The 22,785-nt window shown below is 35.3% G+C and overlaps 1 protein-coding gene across 1 annotated transcript; it reads right to left on the bottom strand.

Moving 5' to 3' along the window:
* Positions 1-5,372: 5,372 nt before the first annotated feature.
* LOC144452533 (substance-P receptor-like) lies at positions 5,373-14,261 on the bottom strand. Its single transcript, XM_078143633.1, has 4 exons — positions 13,995-14,261; positions 7,450-7,851; positions 6,705-6,920; positions 5,373-5,573 (listed from the first exon to the last, which is right to left on the bottom strand). The coding sequence occupies exons 1-4, from the start codon at positions 14,259-14,261 to the stop codon at positions 5,373-5,375; spliced, it is 1,086 nt and encodes a 361-aa protein (XP_077999759.1).
* Positions 14,262-22,785: the final 8,524 nt, after the last annotated feature.

The raw sequence follows: 22,785 nt of genomic DNA, 5'->3' as shown, positions 1-22,785 counted from the left end.
CAACAGATGGTTTGCTTCAGTAACTTTATAGTAATTGCAAATAATCTGTTGTGTTCATGTGGGAAACCCATTTATATGCCAAATCACCCTGCGGACATAACAAATAGTTATACGTACACAAATAGCATTGTATTTTAGTGACTACAGAATATATAGACGTGATAGAAACAACTCTCCCAATATATGTTTCTCTGGTTGTGGTATTCCATATCCGTTGATCACAAAGTTAATTGTCACTATGGGTGATAAGAAGGCGGCAGATTACTTTCAACAACGTCGCAAGTTAGTTCTGCGCAATGGTGTTATATTATTTACTCTATCGATCGGGATAGGTATTGGGCTCTCCTATTTGGAAGTCGAAAATGGTGAGTATCGTACAATAAATTTGGGGAGGGGTGTATTATTGTGTGCATTTGAACTTATACAACTGTAACTAATAGATGTTTTGTCGTTTTCAATGTTTTTGAGAAATTGATCTATAAGTGGTCCTTTGACTAACACTGTATCAGTTAGTTCTTAGCTTCCTTTCATTTTGGATAATTTTTGAGAATATTTCCTTTCCAAGGGGAAAGTTATTATGAGCTAATCAAATGGGAACGCTTTTCATTGATTCATATCAAATTTATCTGTCCATACCCGTCTAGTCAATCTGATTAAAATCTGATGTTAGATCGGCTGGTTTTCCTTTATTTACCTTTATTCCATCGTTATTGCGTCTATTACGTGAGTTTTTTTCCTGGGCGAAAGGCGTTCTAACATCAGATTTTAATCAGATTGCCGTCTAGTAGACGTAGATTTAACAGCAAATCTATTTTACAGCAAATCCTCGACTAGTTAGTCCCCGCGGACGGAACGGGGACTTATGGATTGGGTTCCGTCTGTCCGTCCGTGCGTCCGTCCGTCCGTCCGTCCGTCCGCAGCCGTTTCTTGGAGATGCCTGGACCGATTTTTTTTCAAACTTGGTACAGGGGCAACATGCTATGGCATACATATGCACGTCAATTTGTTTTATGATACAATCCAATATGGCCGCCTAGCAACCATTTTGTTTGCGAATTTTCCCTGTCTAAAGCCATAACTCAGACATGCTTTAACAGATCTCATTCAAAGTTGGTATTAGGACAGTGTTCTATGACATACATGTGCATATTCATTGTTGTCATGATACGATCCAATATGGCCGCCTAGCAGCCATTTTGTTTGTGAATTTTCATGTCCAAAGCCATAACTCAGACATGCTTGAACAGATCTCATTCAAAGTCGGTATTAGGACAGTGTTCTATGACATACATATGCATATCCATTTTCATTGTGATACGATCCAATATGGCTGCCTGGTAGCCATTTTGTTTGTGAATTTTCCATGTCTAAAGCCATAACTCAGACTCCATTTTCATCGTGATATGATCCCCCATACCCAACCAATCCTTTATTGTTGGAGGCATATTCCATGTCCAACAAGCACACACAACATATCTAAGTATGTTTGTTTTAGGTTCACAAATGTTGTTGTGTGATCAGAGTAGTGATAATTCCTTAAAACCCAATTATAGCGGGGACTATGTCATTCTCAATGACTTGTTGAATTATATATTACCACGAATAGTTGAGTTTTCACCATCCTTAAAACACTCAGTTAGAGAGTGTACAGTTATAATTTTTACTACAAATAACTTCAAATCGTGGGAAAGAGCATTAATACTAACAAGGCAAAAAGCTAAATATGGATCCCAAATAATTTTCGTTGGATGTCCACCTACACAATTCAAAAGTAAGTGGTATTTATAATAAATGTATCCGACTAGCTGATTGATTGAATCAAGATTTCTGGTTACTCAAATATGATTTTTTTTTTACAATCTAGGTGTGACAAAGAGGAATCCCACATCCTTATTTGTCGGGAATACGACCAAAATGACATCTGACAACGGTGTAAATGCAACGAATACTACCCCACAGCAATATCTCCACGTGATCTTAAACATAACTGTGTCATCAACGTCGTTGCCATCTAGCAGTCCATCACCATCGACGAGTGCACTGAGCACCTTCATATCATCTCTGAGTCAAGAAATCCAAACTACAGCTAAAGGTTTGATGTTCTAAATCGCTTCCTTAAAAAAAGAAAGAAAACAACCTCTTATATTTGTTTCTAACATATCATTTATTTCAGCTAAAGGTATGAGTGATTTTTTTGGCCCCATCTTTAAGGGAGGCACTACCTTGAATACTTGTCTTAAATGTCAATAACGAGTGTCTTAGTCCAACTTCAATACATGGATATCTTTTGATCGGTTTGTGCATTGTACTGACGGTGATTCGAATCATTAATCGAGAGTTTACATTGCTAGATCAAGCAAATTTTCTCATTTTAATGATTCGTGAAACGCCCCCCCCCCCCGTTTCAACATCTGTTTTTTTCTCGATTGTGAAAATTTTAATGCTATTATCATTCCAAATTGTGCAGTATATATATCGTGCAGATTCTACATTGCATAATGCTTACAACATCGTTAGAGTTCAAGTATGTTTCCGTAGTACAAAGTTATTCTAGATATACCGTTATAGAGACATATTTACTGTTATCGACGTTGCTCTCTCTCTCTCTCTCTCTCTCTCTCTCTCTCTCTCTCTCTCTCTCGTACCAGTCGTATAGACATTTTCACTACTATGATTAACACACACACACACACACACACAGACAGACAGACAGACACACACAAGGAACAATTGACACTATTTTCATTTTATTCTCTAATCAAACAATATTCATTCTCTTTTGTAGAGACGTCCACCTTAGTCAATGTTGCCGTAACTGGGACTGCATTTCAAAGTAGCAAGTTCCGTCATTTCAAATCCGACTATGCCATCGATGGTATTGCTACTACTTCAGTATTTCATAACACTTGCTCCCATACCCAGGATGACATGAATGCATGGTGGAGAGTAGATTTGCTTACGTCATACCCTGTATATTACGTCATCGTAACCAATCGAATGGACTGTTGTAGTAAGTAGAGATATGTACAGTTGTAATTTGTCAAATTACATTCTTTGTATCGGTTACAATCTTAGCACTGATTGGTCTACCACAACAGTTGAATTACCACCTATGTACATTTTCACCAATGTATAGTTATATTTAATATTAGTGATTTGACTTCACATACGTTCCTTTCATTCCAGTAAATGACATCACATGAAAATTCTACAACTAACTTTTCAGTACTACATTTTCAGTTTTAATAAACAAGATTAGTTTATGTTTTCAAGCAATGTTAATACACATAACTGGTTTAATGGATAGAAGTTAGTGTACGTTACCTTTCATTTATCAACTTTATTTCAATGAATGGCCTCATATCTGTGACTCGTGGTTGTCTTGAATATCAACCTTCTAAAACTCTATTTCAATACACGTAACTGCTAAATGTATACTTCAATAACTGCAGGTGAACGACTACTGAATGCTGAGGTGAAAGTGGGAAACAGCGCTCTGATTAGTGAAAATGTCCGCTGTGGACAACTGGTTGGATGGGATAGAGTCTACCACGCAACTTTGATGTTTGACTGTAATGGGCCCATGGAGGGTCGTTTTGTCAGTGTTCAATTGAAAGACCGGCGGGATTATCTGACTCTATGTGAAGTTCAAGTTATGGTACTTCAGTAAATTCCCTCGGAGATTCTTGTTTTCTCTACTACATTATATGAAATCTATCAAAGGGGACTGCTGATGTTGAATGTTTTAAACTAAAAAACTCGTCTGGTTAAATAATATTATAAACTGTATTGATGTATTACCGTGCATTTGATAAATTGTCATTTTAGCCTTTTTATAATTATTGTAACCAGTTTTTTGTTGTTTTTTGTTTTTTGTTTAGCTCTGTTTGATTGTTTTACCATGCTTTTAAATCTATTTTATGTACAGCGCTTTTGAATATTAATAAATAGAAAAGGTGCTTTAGAAAATAAGTAACCTTTAACCTCTATGACAGTTATGTCTACAAGACATGGAAGTTATGTCCTTGTTCATATAAGCTTACCACAAAACCTGTTCGGAGAACAAAAATATTACGAAAATGCTCAGTTCGAACATTATGTTGATGCACTCAAAAGGCATGGGTATTGATAATCTAGATTTCATCATCTTTGCTGCAATGTATACTTTCATAATGGCTGCAGACATAATTTGTAATTTGTCTAGCTTTCGTGCATTCAACTGTGCAAAGCTACGGTTCAAAACGATCTCCTTGGTGACTAAGAATTAAAAACAGTAAATTTAGATGATTTAAAAACAGAAATGAACCTTCTGAAATGATAGATTTCGAAATATCGTTTGTGCCACATATTTCATACAAAACTGCTCAACAAATATCTTTTCAAAATATTTTCAATCAGATTCGATCGACATTTCGTAATTAGGAACAGAGTACATTTAGAAAAAGACACATGAGAAAGTAATTGACGAAAACCTTTAAAGGGAAACGCTACTCCAGAAAATAAAAGTATTTTCATTAATTCCGAATTCTTGAGTTATTTTTTTGATTTAACATCACAAAGATTTGACTCGGTTGCCAAGAAACAAAATATTGAAACTTTGCTTCACCTCTTGTTTTTCAGTGGTACACCATTGCATCATGGGTATCAGCAGAAATGAATGTGTATTAGATACATGACGCATATTCATGACTATTTGTCTGAAGGAAGTGGGTACTTGAAGTGGTGTTCCCCTTTAACTGCCCAACCCCTTCACATACAAAAAAGAGACAAGAGTAAAATTAGTTGAATCATTGAACTTTTCAAATATATATATATATATATATATATATATATATATATATATATATATATATATATATAATTCTTTGCATTGTTAGCTGTGTTCGGTCTCTACATAATTTCGTGTCTTGTTATATTTTTCAAGACGCATGCGCCGAAATTTTAAAAAGACATGGGCCTGATCTGAACATTTTCTCCCCAAATATTTTGTTTCATCTGAAGAAATGCACATTTATTGTACTTAGTGGAGCATTTCTGATCATCACTACTAACTGAGATCTGTAGAATATGTCAGGGAAACTTAAATCAATGAAATTACGTATACTTTCTGGGTGCATACAAAAAGTACCACTGACATCAGAATCAACGAATAAATGAATAATGTACATACCACAATCTATGCTATATATTGATAGTCTACGTTATTGTGAAGGCAAAATTAACATAAACATTGTATAAGATGGATTTTGTGTACATGATCAAAATCTACTATAGTGTCTCAAATTGACATGTGTCTCTTTAATGTACTCGATCGCATGCCATTGTGTATGATCTGTCACATTGGCTTAACAATCTCCATTTTCTTAGCTTGTTCAAATTTGTTCTTCTGCCACCTTAAAGGACCTTTTGGGTGAACGTTGTGCTCGCCTTAAGAACGATGATGACAGATAGGAAAGTCTGGTGCCAGAGCCACTCGATCGCCGCCGTACACTACGAGATCTTAACCGATAACGTGATCTTTCATTCCCCAACAAACGTATAGATGCACGCCGCATTAGAGCCCTGAGGTCATTCTGCCAGAGAAGAAAATTGAATTTGAAACATATAGCTAACAGCAGATACAGCGTCTTGTGTTGATTAATATCCGTATCGTACTGCATTCTAATTCTCCTCAATCAGCCAGCCCTGTGGTACTTTTCCTGATATATATATAAAGTAAACCTTATTAATGTCTAATACCGCCCATGGCCAAACTTTGTGTTTATCATCACAATTGTAGATTTCAAAGTATTTACCTAAGTCATAAATTCTTAAAGGTTAACGTTACAACTTCAGTTTATATGTCATTAGGATGTAATTTTTTCTGCATATTAAAAGGAACTCACAGCATTCTACTTACTGATGTATACTTAGCCATCACTTGCAATTACCTGAACTCAAACCTGGTATAACTTATAAACTATACGATGACGTAATTTATCATACGTGTCATATATCAAAAAAAGTACAGGAACTCCCTATTATGCAATCAACAGCTCTAACGATGCCAGAAGAGAATTTGAAATGTCATAGCTAATATAGACATTATCACTATACTAGAATAGTTTAATAGGAGTTTTTTGAGCTTATAAACTCCGTTTATGGTAATTTAATATATTGGAGAAATATAAAATAAAAATTACTTAAAAATCAGAGATTGAAACAAAATGGTAGTTGTTGTTGTTGTTGTTGTTGTATTTTATTTATTAACGTGTCCTATGTGGACTTAAAGTATACATTTGTTTATATGATCTGGTACAATTGTTCATAACACTTGCCACATCCAGCCCCTTGGGCTTATAAGACACAAATTAGTAGTAATTAGTAGTATGGTAGTAATTTTAAATGTCATTTCAATATTGTCTGTCTACGAACGATAATATTCCTCTGCGCGAACATAGATTGCATAGAATTCTACATTTTTTGTGTGACTGCATGTTTGAAACGAGTTGTTCTTTATTGATTCTAAGCTTGATACGTGTTTCAATCTATTTCTATATGTCTAAAGGCATGCAGTTTTGTCTTTCTTGCCAGATGAGAGAATTGCAGTCTGTCTAGACGATGATACGATGTGTACTGAGTTCAAAACTAGAGTTATTAGAATCTACGAGCTTTCTCAAAAATCTCTTGTAGAAATCATCTTATCTAAGTTATCATTTACTTACCTTGAACGGGTCGTTAAGAAAACCATATATAAATGGATTCACAAAGCTATCAGTCATTGCCAACCATAATACCGTACAGTTCAGAATCCTCATGGTATCTTGGTATCGTAGATCGCCGTACAGTTTAGGATAGTAAATGGTAACGATCTTAAAGGCATGGACAGGAAGCCAACAAATTGCAAACAAGACCACGATGACAATCAGCATTTTAATGACCTAAAACAACAAAGCATATTATTTGTAACACAGCATTAAACAAAGGACAAACATGACGTTCCACTGTGTGGCGAATTCGAATTTTTCCTAATATATGTATACAGTGTTAGTGTTCAAGCACGTGTTGTAATGTTCACGGTTATAGGGGAAATGTGAAACAAAGCTAGGTTGCTTTTATTTCAACTACCTTTCTTTGCGCTTTGAAAAGATACTTTCACCAAACCTGATGATAAAGTTATAAGAATGAGCCATCTGGCACATGAGAGATGGGCGCTACACTTGGCCGATGCATTATGGGAAATAACAGCTTCCTCGTGTTCTCATAACCAACCAACCAACACGTTGTGTGGTCATTGCTTTTCTAAAGGAGTGAAGCTCCTCAAATTGTTTATTTCCCATAATGCATTAGCATATACATTGAATGATATTAGACATTAGGATTTGCCTATGGTAGTGCCATATATTGAAGGCGTGTTTGTCATCGAGTGGCAAGCAGTGTCGTTCTAATTTTATTTAAGAACCTGCCTACCTTTTTCTTCGCCTTGATTTGGGTTTGATCCCTTACTTCGTCCGTATTACCAGGCAACGTTCGACCCCATAGGTGAACACCAATACTGAAATACGTGTATCCAAGTATACACAGAGGAATAAGATAGGTGACCGACATCACGAAAAATTCGTATCCTTTGGCAAATTTGAATTCCGAAAGCCATTCACTGCAGAAGTAAACAGTTTTACCATAGTAGTCGATAGTTTCCACTCTTACAAAGACGGTCTGCAAGGTACCCAGGGATAAAGCGATGAACCACAAGATAGTAAAAACAACCTTTTTCTTCCTTTTGGTAACTCGGATCTTCAACGGGTATTTAACGGCAAAATAGCGGTCAATACCAACAGCGGTTAAAGTAAGGATGTTCACAACAGTCGAAACCTAGAAAGACATTAATAAACAAATTTTAAAGTGGCCATATGGATGAGGATTGGGTATTTATTCTGGATTTTTAATTTTTTTAAAAACAATTTTATCATGGCTTTCTACTTGAAAAAATCAACGTGAAGTCCTTGTTTGTAACTCAATAAATTGCAAAAGATTAATACATGTCTAAAATTTTTGCTATTGTAAACACATTTTTGACACATTTTAAATGTTTTACAGTGTATCGAGCACATACCCAGACTTTGCCAATGTTGTTTCATATAGATTTTTCAAATAGAAAGCCACGATAAAATTGTTTTATAAATTAAAAATCCAATTTTTTTTACCCAATCCTCTTCCATATGTATAGGATATATTTGGTTTCTGAAATGTGTTGAAATAGTATTCTAAGAACGCAACAGATGTTGGTTTTCGTCAGCTGTACTGTAAAACAAAATGTACGTCTTATAAATAGGCGCTTATAGCATTTGGGAAATAATTAAAGAACTTGTACAGAAAACGGACACTGTTCAAATTATGTTGTTATGTTATCTTACAGTCATGTTCCCCCAAACATCTTGGCAAATACGCTGCCTGAAAAAGCTAAAGTCCTAGGCTAGATTCCAAGCTGAAATTGAGTGGCGAATAACTTATATTAACGTAGTTTCGGTTACCCAGACTGTCGCCGTTGAGGGCATCACCCCAGCAAGGTTTTTACCCTCAACGGCGAGTGTCTGGGTAACCGAGCCTAATATTAAATGTGAATACAAGTACATTTATCCGCCTAGTATAAAACGCTGTGCGTATACTGGTGAATATATGAATAAATGCAGTGATTATATTTGGAAAATGTTATTGAATGAATTGACCTGTTTTCAACTTAGGAAAATATCAAAATAACTTTGCCAATAAAACCTTTGAATGTGAAAGAGAGACGTCGATTCTCCTGACACCACTGCTCTTTGACATTTTGAGTAATAAGATGACGCAGGGAAACCAATTTTAGGTAGTTTTCGGTAACTGCTGGAATTGATTACTCCTCGGGTAAAGTATTTTATTTTGAATATTACTTCTAACAATCTATAATACCACTCAGTGTAATCAAAGGAGAATGAGGTTGTATGATTTAGAATTTGAAGAATGCAGTTGGATAAAACTGTTGCATCCGGCTGCTGGATATTAAATTTTCGCTCTGTTTCTTGCGTTAAGAAGTCTATTTTTATCAACTATTATATCTCATATAATTTAAGTTGAACATCCACTAAACCTACTGATCATTTACCATCGTTCAACTTTATCTTCTTTTCCAAAATATTGATATTCGTTTGATTAGATTAATCTTAAGCTATAAAACATCAACGAATCACTCTGGATATTAAATTTTATCAAATTCCACTATTCTAAATTTAATTACGCCAAAATACTGCCCGCATTGCCGAATCTGTGTTCCTTTCTCCCCATACTCACTCAGTTGACATAGGTTATACAAATGATGCCTGCCAAAATTCTGACTTTTCCCATCCTCTGACCTATTCAAAAGATTCCCTCCCACTGAAACAAAAATAGTGTACGAACAGCTTTGTTGGCTGCACCTGATATAGAAAGCAAATGAAAATTTGAAAGCCATGTAATTCAAGTATATCTTACATTCGCCAGCTATCTTCATTCAGGAAAATCCCTAGCTAATAAGAGGCAATGTGGTCATTAACAAATAATCCACCAGACTCTTGTATCAAAAGCCAGAATTTGCTCAATTACCATTTAGATTGGCGGTTAACAATGCTTAGTGTTTCCAACTGTTTTCGATTGCATCGAATCCAAAAAGTCTGTGTACTCTCAGTTTAAATTATGAAATTCGAAATTCATCTGCACCCTGCGGTTATTGGAATCAAGGCATATCTATTATCTATAGTTTGTCTTCCTTTCAAAATTATTACATGACTTGTCTGCTAATTTTGGGATATTTGATCCAGAAGCGAGGCATGTCAGTTTAAATCCACAAGAGGGTTTCTTAAGAGGTTTTCTTGATTTCGGTTTCTTAAGCCTATGATTGATCAGACAGAGATCAGACTTATTCCTTGCACATGACTGATGATCTGATATTATAGTTCTGATAGTGACGACAATGCTGTATATGACACGAATTTAGAATTCTGTATTGATAGTTAGCATCATCGATGTTCAGTGTCGCCTTCCTTTCATCATGGTATGCAACATAGATTTGTGTCTGTATTGAATATATCTCAATACAATGACAGTTAAGTATATTTATGTGGAGTTTTGTGTCTTTGTTTTTATGTCTGCTTGTGGATGGTAATACATGTCAGATTGTGTCAACAATGTACTTTATGTCAGACTGTGTCAACAATGTACTTTATGTCAGACTGTGTCAACAATGTACTTTATGTCAGATTGTGTCGACAATGTACTTTATGTTAGATAGTGTCAGGATGTACTTTATGTCAGATAGTAGTGTCAGGATGTACTTTATGTCAGATTGTGTCAACAATGTACTTTATGTCAGCTTGTGTCAACAATGTACTTTATGTCAGCTTGTGTCAACAATGTACTTTATGTCAGATTGTGTCGACAATGTACTTTATGTTAGATAGTGTCAGGATGTACTTTATGTCAGATAGTAGTGTCAGGATGTACTTTATGTCAGAGTGTGTCAACAATGTACTTTATGTTAGATAGTAGTGTCAGGATGTACTTTATGTCAGATTGTGTCAACAATGTACTTTATGTCAGACTGTGTCAACAATGTACTTTATGTCAGACTGTGTCAACAATGTACTTTATGTCAGACTGTGTCAACAATGTACTTTATGTCAGAGTGTGTCAACAATGTACTTTATGTTAGATAGTGTCAGGATGTACTTTATGTCAGACTGTGTCAACAATGTATTTTATGTCAGACTGTGTCAACAATGTACTTTATGTTAGATAGTGTCAGGATGTACTTTATGTCAGATAGTAGTGTCAGGATGTACTTTATGTCAGATAGTGTCAGGATGTACTTTATGTCAGATTGTGTCAACAATGTACTTTATGTCAGACTGTGTCAACAATGTACTTTATGTCAGATTGTGTCAACAATGTACTTTATGTCAGACTGTGTCAACAATGTACTTTATGTCAGACTGTGTCAACAATGTATTTTATGTCAGACTGTGTCAACAATGTACTTTATGTTAGATAGTGTCAGGATGTACTTTATGTCAGATAGTAGTGTCAGGATGTACTTTATGTCAGATTGTGTCAACAATGTACTTTATGTCAGATTGTGTCAACAATGTACTTTATGTCAGACTGTGTCAACAATGTATTTTATGTCAGACTGTGTCAACAATGTATTTTATGTCAGATTGTGTCAACAATGTACTTTATGTCAGATTGTGTCAACAATGTACTTTATGTCAGACTGTGTCAACAATGTACTTTATGTCAGACTGTGTCAACAATGTATTTTATGTCAGACTGTGTCAACAATGTATTTTATGTCAGATTGTGTCAACAATGTACTTTATGTCAGATTGTGTCAACAATGTACTTTATGTCAGACTGTGTCAACAATGTATTTTATGTCAGACTGTGTCAACAATGTATTTTATGTCAGATTGTGTCGACAATGTACTTTATGTTAGATAGTGTCAGGATGTACTTTATGTCAGATTGTGTCAACAATGTACTTTATGTCAGACTGTGTCAACAATGTACTTTATGTCAGACTGTGTCAACAATGTACTTTATGTCAGACTGTGTCAACAATGTACTTTATGTCAGACTGTGTCAACAATGTATTTTATGTCAGACTGTGTCAACAATGTACTTTATGTTAGATAGTGTCAGGATGTACTTTATGTCAGATAGTAGTGTCAGGATGTACTTTATGTCAGATTGTGTCAACAATGTACTTTATGTCAGACTGTGTCAACAATGTATTTTATGTCAGATTGTGTCAACAATGTACTTTATGTTAGATAGTGTCAGGATGTACTTTATGTCAGATAGTAGTGTCAGGATGTACTTTATGTCAGATTGTGTCAACAATGTACTTTATGTCAGATAGCAGTGTTAGGATGTACTTTATGTCAGATTGCAATTGTGTCAACAATGTACTTTATGTCAGTTTGTGTCAACAATGTACTTTATGTTAGATAGTGTCAGGATGTACTTTATGTCAGATTGTGTCAGGATGTACTTTATGTCAGACTGTGTCAACAATGTACTTTATGTCAGATTGTGTCAACAATGTACTTTATGTCAGATTGTGTCAACAATGTACTTTATGTCAGATTGTGTCAACAATGTACTTTATGTCAGATAGTAGTGTCAGGATGTACTTTATGTCAGATTGTGTCAACAATGTACTTTATGTCAGATTGTGTCAACAATGTACTTTATGTCAGACTGTGTCAACAATGTACTTTATGTTAGATAGTAGTGTCAGGATGTACTTTATGTCATATTGTTTCAAAATGTACTTTATGTCAAAAAGTGTTAACATTTGGTAGGGTCAAAGGAATACATATATATATATGTCCAGTCAGGTGACCCGAGATGGTAATCAGAACAGTTGCTATTGTTTGTGGTTTATTCCATTGTCTCTGTATGTGACGAGTTTGTTTATTCAGAAACTTTCCCCTGTGAGTCTGTATGATTTATTCTTCCATATCTTTTCGATTCCTATTATTTTGAAGTCGGCAAGGGAGTGGTTGGCTGAGTTGAAATGGTTCTGCATTCGGGTGTAGATGGTATCTCATATCACATGTGGGCAGTGCGTTGGTGTATGTTAGAGGGAAAATTACTCTTCCTTCATGCTTTTTGGTTTGTTTCTTTGATCTTGTCTGTTGATTTTGTCCACTTTCTTCAGTTATTGATCTGTGTTTGTGTCTTTATATCCCCTCTTCCTCATACGGCTATTGATTTCTCTCCGTTCTTCTACATATATAAGAAATATCTTGAATATATTCATATATATATATATATATATATATATATATATATATATATATATATATATATATATATATATATATATATTCAAGACATTTCTTTATTAATAGTTCATTATACAAAGTAATACCTAATATTATAATATAGTATATCCACGTGAACTTGATCGAAATGTATTTTCTTTTATAAAAAAAAATATATGGCATCTCTCGTAAGATCACGGGGCTATAGCAACGACGAAAGCACGAAAAAGGCAGTCTAAGGTAATATCCTCTCAATGTAAAAGATACGTAACATACATAATGAACGCCTTTCACACCTTACTCCTTTTAATCTCCTGATTCTAACTTGTAGCTTACTCTTTCAGAATACATGTGAAACATCCCATTGTAGTCTTGGTAAAAATTCGACTGCCTATAGCTAGTCGTAGACAGCATTCTGCAGATCTTTACTCGACGTGAACAGCACATAACGCTGAACGGTAGAAACTTTACCTTTAGGCTGGTAAAAGTTAGGATATGAATATCAACAAATATCACGTTTCGAACATGTCTTCTCTTTACAGACAATCAGCTTCAAAATCCACTTCATAAAATATCATTTAAGACCGCAAGATATTATCGTGCGAGTAGCGCACCTGGCAGGTCAGGAAATAGAAGCCTTGTCTTGTTGTCTCGTGTACTGCCTGTATTTATTACATGCTGAACAATGAAAGATATATATCTTCGACGTCTTGTACCATTAACACTCCTTTTACCGAAAATTGTTTGTTTAAAAAAAACATCGTATTTTTCAACTATTTCATAGCGTTGAAATTCAATGACAAATTCATATTTTGATTTTGATGATTGTAATTATTTTGAAAATGTCGTTTAGTATAATAATGGAAGGTAATTATAGAAAGAGTTGACTATTTGACAGGGCACAAGCCGAGTTTCTATGAATTTGGGAATAGGTTCTGCTGTATATTTAAAAGGTACTCACAGTATTGTACTTACAAGGGGCAAGTGGTATAGTTAAGTTATCCGTCAGTGAGTAGAATATGCAAAAAAAATTACGTCCAAAAACATATAACCTCAGCCTGCCTTCCTTTGAGTATATACTGTACTGATGTAAGGCGAATGAATAGACAACTTTAGTTACCGTCGACTACAGTACATGTATGCTAAGTAAAAACTAAAAATATAACCATAACTGACCTGTTGCATAAAAATCACTGTTGGACACATCGCCTTACCAAAGATCCAGTGTCCAAACATGATGGTGGGAAAAGTGAACGGCATACAGAATATCGCCATAAGTAAATCCGCAACAGCTAGGTTGATTAGGAACGCGTTAAGATCAGTTCGCGTTGCTCGACCCCATATAAGGACCCACAGAACGATGACATTGCCAACGATCGACAAAATCATGTTGAAAGAAAAAGCCGTGGTGATGATCAGTTGACTCCGGATTGACATCGCCATATCACCCGGCTCATAGTAATATGAATCATTCGTCTCGCAGGTGGTTGAAAAGTTCGTTCCATTCATCATAAATAATACCGAACACTTGTCAAACATATTTGCAGACTTAGCAAGTACGCAAAATTCGAACAAGAAAAGCGTATAACCGACAGTGTCTTGCTTCAACAGTTCTTACACAAACCACACCGTAATATCGACTAGATACTATGGCAACATTAACTCTAAATCACATATTATATATGTGACGCCATCGAATCACGTGAACCCACAAACCACCGCCCAAATTTAATTGCAATACATAGAGAAATCTACTTACGATTTGATCTTGTCCGGAAGAACTCCCATTGCTCATCAAATTTCATATGACAAAATTATTCTTGGTAATTAATTTTAACTATGATCAGGAAATGAAAAAAATGATAGAAAAATAAGATCGGTTAGGGATGATGAAAACGATTTCTAGTCGACTAGTCAAATTGACGTTTAAGGTTATTCCATAGTTAAATTGATTGCTGATTGTTAAGTTCGTGATTTTTCTGTTTTCAACTTCGTCTTTCGTGGTGCTTATTCTGCCTGTGCCATCTAGACATCTACGTTTAGTGACAAACGGCACGTACTCAAACAATCGCTTCATAATTAGGTTGAAGATGTGTATGTGCTACAGTAACTCCTTCACAGTCCCTGACATTGGATATGTTTTTGTCAAAGAAAAATGCCTATAGAAATACTCTTCTTGTAATTTGTACCAGGAGCAGAAATGCTGTCTGTTAATACTTACTAACGTGGACTTCATGTCTACAGAATCCACATAAATTCTGGTTTAAGAATTCTTCAGATGAAACAAAGTATCACAAGGTAGTCGGCAAGTATTGAACAAATTAAAGTCGGAGCTGAAAAACAGTTGAATATCATTGTTAATGAATACGAGATATCTTGAAATTTGGAGTTGGAGTTTGTTGTATTATAACATATCTCTATTATGTGCCAGGTGTAGCCAACGGGTAGAATTCTGCATTTCTTTTATTGTATATTGTTTCAGACCTAAAAAGGATGTTTTTAATAGCATCGCTCCCCCCCCAAAAAAAAATGTGGGGAGGGCGTTTAGCTGTTCTTATGTTCCCCCACTTATTGTGAAGAACATGTGCTCTCCCTCCCTCCCACTGGGTTTTTAACTTGCCCACCACCCCACTGCCCACCCAATATTGTGAATGATTTACCTATCCCATACGTGGAAAACGTTTGTGCTTTCCACTATATCAACACAATGTGACGTACACAATGTGTACCCCTTCCCCTCCATTCCATGTTTTTCCAATCCCACTGTATCAAAATCATGACTTCCCTGCCGCAATTCTCCCTTGTTTGCCCCCCCCCCCCTCCCGCTACCGATCGAAAAAAATTGCCAACCCATTAAAATTGCGTAAGAACAGCTTTCACAAGAACAACTTCGCTGACTGCACCTGATGTACATCAAGAACACTCTTTGTCTTGAAGTGTGACAGAAACCAATTATTTCCTTCTATACCCTGTGGCCAAACACTAATGAGTACGGGTTGTTATAATGACTCCGTGGTAACTTACTGCCTACTGTAAATGACCAACTAATACCTTTGCACTCACAGAGGAAACATTTTGAATAGCCCGTGCACGACTCTATTAAGAAGCCATATCATGTCGTCCTAAGCGTTTTAAAATCGGCTATTATAGACTAAGAAATGCTAACATCCCTGCATCTAGTATCCTAGACAACGACATGATTTTATTTCTGGGAAATTATCAAAGGTAGATAAATAAAAACGTGTGTCGTACGATTTGTGATGTCTCCGGCCACTTTCAGATACCTAGGTGAATTTGATAATTGCTCCAATCCTGAATTTTATAACATTTTAATGATAATGATTCCAAAATTGTGAAAACAGTGCTCAGTATTCCTCTGTAAAGCATTACACATATTAAATTCTACCTCAACCATATCTTATTTATTACATTAACGGAAGAGAAAAGCATGTTACTGATAGCTAACTTGAACCGCCTCACCTACAAGGAGGTCTTATATCTCATCAATTACTATCTACTATGCTTAATCATCTCGTTTCGTAGGTTTGACTTGCATACTGATAACTTAATTTGCATAATATGTGAATATAAATAATTAGGTGATATCTGAAGAATATCGGCTTCAAAGTGTATATAACATGGTAAAGGAGATTACGATCCTGACATGTATACGTTTTAGGAATTTCGTGGGCATGGTTTGCATATAACTTGTATGATCAAGACTGATTTTATCTAGTAACTACAGCATATTTAAACCCATTTTTAATAATATTTTGCTCGAAATTTTTAAAACTGTCTGGTTATATTGATGGTAAGATTGAAAAAGCTTATATAATTTGAGTGATATATTTCACTGCCCTCAGTGACAGCTGTGACGTACTGCTTAGCTTACCTTGAGTAAACTGCTTTAATGTCGTCAATTTGAAACGCGTGCACGAGATTTTTTTGATTTTTTTTAAATCGACCAACCGACTCATAGTTACTATGAAAAAGTAATGAGAAACAGAAAGAATTGGGTCATCCTAAGAGCTGTTTATCCTTATACATTCAAGAACTATTGACTTTGACTTACTCCCTTTGAAAGATGCGTAAAATCATATAAAGAGCACCACCAACGGTCAGAGTGTTTACAAATCCAGAATTTCAATTCGGGGACATCTCACAGTACAATCTTACGCACAAATTCCTATGATTTGCACTCTCAGACATTACCTCCTTGAAATAAAACAAATCTACAGTGTACAATGTGTTTTGAAACGTCTTTATAATTGTCGTGTTTTTTTTTTCGTTTTCTTAAAAAAACCAGGCTAGGTTAGAGGAAGGATTCGTTGCAACAGGGATTTTATGCTAGCTAGATATTGGGTAAGGTAACTTGACGTATATAAGTCTGCGTACGAGTAAGCAGGCAATGTATAGTCTGAAAGGTCCATTCGCTACCCATGTCTGGATGGCTTCTGTCATAATTCCTTTTCTGCGCACGCACCAAAGTTTTGTTGGATCCAATCACAGCAGAGTATCAAGTTTATTGACAGTTAGAGTCAGTCGTTTGAAAACATCCACGCTGTATCATGAGTGTTTCATCAAAATTTCCAGACACCCCCCCCCCCCCACTGTTCGTAAATCAACACATATAAACTACTGAAACAATGTACACATCACATGGAATACATTTCATTTGAGAGATTATATAACGTTCGGGACAGACTGGCTCTGTGCGGATACATGATGTGAGTAACAACATTGTCATGACAACAGTAGCCATTAATATACATCATACATATTTAGATTAGATCACAAGCTGTTCTACTTGTATTTGACATCACAATCTCCTGGTAATTATACGATTGGGGTTGTTTTAATTTAGATAAGAGGAGAAGATTGGACAAGATGTCTTTATTTAGTCAATTACAAGTGAATTATATACAGCTGCCAGAGAAAAAAACTAGCCACTTGGAAAGAAGGGAAGAAATTTTTGTATAACCACGAAAATCAATCAATCAATCAATCAATCAATCAATCAATCAATCAATCAATCAATCAATCAATCAATCAATCAATCAATCAATCAATCAATCAATCAATCAATTACATTCTCAATGTCCCCTGTGCATATATTATTTACATTGATGGTAAAAAAAAACACACCAAGAATTCCAATAATGTGTTGATGTAGCTGTTAATTTTAAGGAATCTTTTGCATAATTAAAGACATTTACCAATTAAACCATGTATGCTGGCTCATAATTTGCATTCTCACAATGCGTGTAAAAGTATTAGCAATATGTTTAATGTATTGCTTTACAAGGCCTCCGGCCCATATATGTTTTGTTGTACATTGCTTACGTTGCATATGAGCGTGTAAGAGTATGAACAAATCGAAATGCTTCAGCCATGTCTTTATAGAAAGCATTCACAAAGCACACTTAGTCTGGCAGACACGCGTTATCGTTGCTTCATCCATCTTCCCGTTGTTCTTACTGTTATCCAATTTCTATGAGTATATTTGCATAATTTAATTTGCTTATATTTGCTATATTGAGAAAAGAGATCATGACACTCCTGTCTTTTATATTTACTGATATCACTTGTATTAGAAATATATTTTAAAAAGTTGATATATATTATTTGTATACACCAAACAGACAGTGTTACAGTAATGCTAAGGGACCTTAAATGGGAATCCTTAGAAAACAGGCGAAAATGCTCCTGGCTAACCATGGCATATAAAGCACTAAATGGAAACGTTGGCTTACCAACAGAACAGTACTTCAAACGTACAACAAAATCAACCAGACGATCTCATTCACACACGTTCCATGGAATACCAGCAAACACAAATACATACAAATACTCCTATTATCCTGCAATGTAAATGACTGGAATAATCTGACAAATGACATTGTCAATTCTACATCTACCGAAAGAACAAGTGCCAGAACACATTAACTCTTTTCACCATTACCAGTGATGTCCACACATGTACATATTCACAACAAGAATCAGAACATATTAACTCTTTTCACCATTACTAGTGATTTCCACACACGTACATATTCACAACAACTATCAGAACACATTATTTTCACCATTACTAGTGTTGTCCACACACATACATATTCACAACAAGTATCAGAACACATTAACTCTTTCACCATTACTAGTGATATCCACACGCGTACACATTCACAACAAGTATCAGAAAACATTAACTCTTTTCACCATTACTAGTGATATCCACACACGTACATATTCACAACAAGTATCAGAACACGTTAACTCTTTTCACCATTACTAGTGTTGTCCACACACATACATATTCACAACAAGTATCAGAAAACATTAACTCTTTTCACCATTAATAGTGATGTCCACACACACGTACATATTCACAAGTATCAGAAAACATTAACTCTTTTCACCATTACTAGTGATGTCCACACACACGTACATATTCACAACAAGTATCAGAACAAATTAATTCTTTTTACCATTACTAGTGATGTCCACACACGTACATGTTATTTGTGCATATAAATTTATTTCAATGAAAGCTGGTGAGCTAATATTTCACATTTCATATGTCTACACCTTATTTTGACCCCTAGTTTAGAATCATATTACCTATTTGGAAGTGCTTATATCACATACGAACAAAGATGTATGTATACCCTACGGAAATGTGAAATGATGCGATGGAACTGTCACCATATGTAATGATGTAGGCCACTCTAAGATGTTCTGATACGTTTACAAGATAATTGAATCTAACCGTATTTGTCAGTAGCGTGAAATCTAACGCGAAATGCTTGAAGTTAATCTAAAACTTGATATGAGCTTACAGTACAGGTTACACGATTGTTATATTATACCCTATTCCTAGACTAGGTCCAATGTTTTTAAATTTGTGTCATGGAGTCCGTTATAATAACTATGAATTCTTGCATTCCATTAAGATACTCACAAGGTCCATGAATTGGTATTCTTGCTAGACGTTCGTTCGGTAGCCCTATTTTTCATAAACCGAAGTTACATACATGTATATATTAAGATGTGGATATACTTGTACGGTAGCACAACCTTTGATTGGAGACACACAGCCTCTCCTGCTTCAGATATCATAGAATAGCGAGAAAGGTAAGGTGGAAGTGACACCGTACACAGCCATGGCAATGAAATATTAGAAGAATTGAATTGTGAAAATGTAGTAAAATATGTAAATAAGTGTCAACGCAAGTAGGAGGGTGCGTGGAGGAATTAACATCGAACTATAAAGCTAAGAAGAGGGGGGGGGGAAACTAAAGACAGAGGCAATTCTACGATTCGAAATGACCAAACTATTGCCATTGAATCCCTGTACACTGGAGAGATTTATCTGACTTCAAAGAGATGATGTCTGAGGGTACAAATTAAAGAGATTTGTGAGTAAGATAGTGTAGAATGAACCGCGTTTGGATTACTGTATATACAATGTGAGATTTGCTAAAACATGACATTACTGTAACTTCTTTTTTTACCAAACACTTCACGTATGTGAAGAGATGAACGTGAAACAATATGACCGCTGTTCGTAATGGAAAAATGGTGCAAAAGCAACTTAGAGTTAGAAGTATACATTTCAATTTTTTCATTCCTTTGACACATCCAACCATAGTATTATTGTCATTACATAATAACATAGCGTGATTACTGTTTCACACTGACACAGCCTAAGAAATAGCGCTAATGGCGTTGTCGCACAACTGTACTTTGATGTTGCTATGGATGTTGTCTTGTTGCTAGGGATATTTGCATACACTTTTTGAATCTTTATTAACTTGCCAACCCTTCCCACCTTTCATCAGACAGACAGACAGACAGACAGACAGACAGACAGACAGACAGACAGACAGAAAGACAGACACTTTGTCATGCCTATAGCACTACTGATCCTTATCAGTTAAGTTGTGCTAAAAACTGATGCGAGCATGTGATTCACACAGTTTCAAATAAAAGAAGAATTCGTTTAGATCTCATATGAAGCCAAACAGACATTGCGCTATTTAGTTCAGTTTGGAAGTCATACAAGGACTCGGAGAACTTCATTGATTGTATGATAACCACGTTTTTCCTGACCTTTAAGTTAAACGGTGCAATCAGTAACAAATTGTCTAACATGTTATATATGTCGAAAGACGATTTAGAAGAGAATCCGTCTCGTGCCATTTTCTGCATAGTAGCGTAGACCACGTCTGTTTGTGTCTATGCATTATAAAGATAATAACTGTACATTTTTTCAACATTTCAGAAAATAACTAATTTAAAAATAACTACAACAAATAAAATTTCTTTAATGCCTTTGCAATAGCACAGGTATGGAATATATTTTTCTCAATTTTGGCTCCATAAGAGTATTGCTATAACTAATAGTTACAGTATAGGTCAGAGAATATTTAGGACACTTTTGTAAACCATCTGTTATTTTGTCTGAGGCGAAATTTCCATTAAAAAACCCGAACCTGTACTATACTATACTATACTATAAGTTATATTTCGAATTCGATGAGCTTTAGGTTTAATTTTTTCCCAGAAAGTCAACCTTATTATCTACTGCCCTGTTATGTAACCGATTGCGTTTACTCCTTGTCATGGTAATAATACCAGTTGGTATAATATCTTGTAAAAATAACTTGGGAGTATAATATCCTATTATCCACTCGGCCACCAACAACTCTCATATACAAGTTACGAATCATTTTGTATGGATTTTTGCTCTAGTGATCCGTGGTTTGCACGACTTCCACTCTCCACTATCTGCATGTTAGATGTTATTTATGCATATATATCCGCCATTTAATCACCTAGTGCTGATAAGACTTCCAATACTCAATCAAATACTGCGACGAAAGAGCTATAAAATGACACTATGTGCTTTGTAATAAACCGTTTAATACAATTACGGGCTCACCAACAAATTACCTTATGCTATAATCTGAAGAAGGACAACAAGTTACTCTCTATCAACTATTTGACAAAAATCTGTCAAAATCGAAACTAATATCATCTGAGTGTGTATGAGAGGTGGACATAGAACCCTTACAAATATAAGAATATGGCCACTAAACTTATATCATTAAAGGACCTAGTCTAGGAATAGGGTACAGTATAACAATCGTGTAAGCTCAAGTTTTTAATTAACTTCAAGCATTTGGCGTTAGATTTCACGCTACTGACAAATACGGTTCGATTCAATTATCTTTTAAACATCTCAGAGTGGCCTACCGCATTACATCACAGTTTTCCGCAAGGCACATCTTTTTTTGTGTGTGATATATACAGTTCCAAATAGGTAATATGATTCTAATTGGGAATATTTGCTCACCAGCTTAGTTAACACGTATACTATTAAAGTTTGACTTTAACAGTGGTAATCTTCATTACGTCTTGTAGACTGTTGTTTTATCCAGGGACAGTTGCAAACCAAATGACATTATACATTCAGGATTCGTGTATCGTAAAACAAGTCTTACCTTTCTATTGATGTATATCTTTAACGTGCACACTCTGTGAATTTAAAACATCTTTGGCTTTTCCATTTTTACCACAAGGTAGTTGAGTTATGTTATTTTCAAGCCATTGCTGCAATAAACTCCAAATGTGATTCGACTTCCTCCAATTATGATGTACAAGATAATGCCACTATGGTATAACTTCTGAATATGATACCTTCACTTCAGGGAAACAATCTAACGATCGTTGTATCATTCCAAGACAACATGTGTAATTACGATATTCACTATCCTAGCTTCAGTTACACACGTACACAGAAAAAACTGCTTCAGTCTCGAGTTATGGTGACCCCAAAATGACCAGGGTTTGTATTGTGAAATAACGTTACAATATATAGAGACAAATTTGAACGACCAGACTAGGTTTTCCATGATGTAAAACGGAACCGTAATGCGCACTGTTAGTTGCTTTGGTAATCGAA

Source organism: Glandiceps talaboti, chromosome 22 (assembly GCF_964340395.1).
Source record: "Glandiceps talaboti chromosome 22, keGlaTala1.1, whole genome shotgun sequence".
NCBI lineage: Eukaryota > Metazoa > Hemichordata > Enteropneusta > Spengelidae > Glandiceps > Glandiceps talaboti.
Note: the sequence above shows the minus strand (reverse complement) of the source record. Positions and strands in the feature narration are given on the sequence as shown.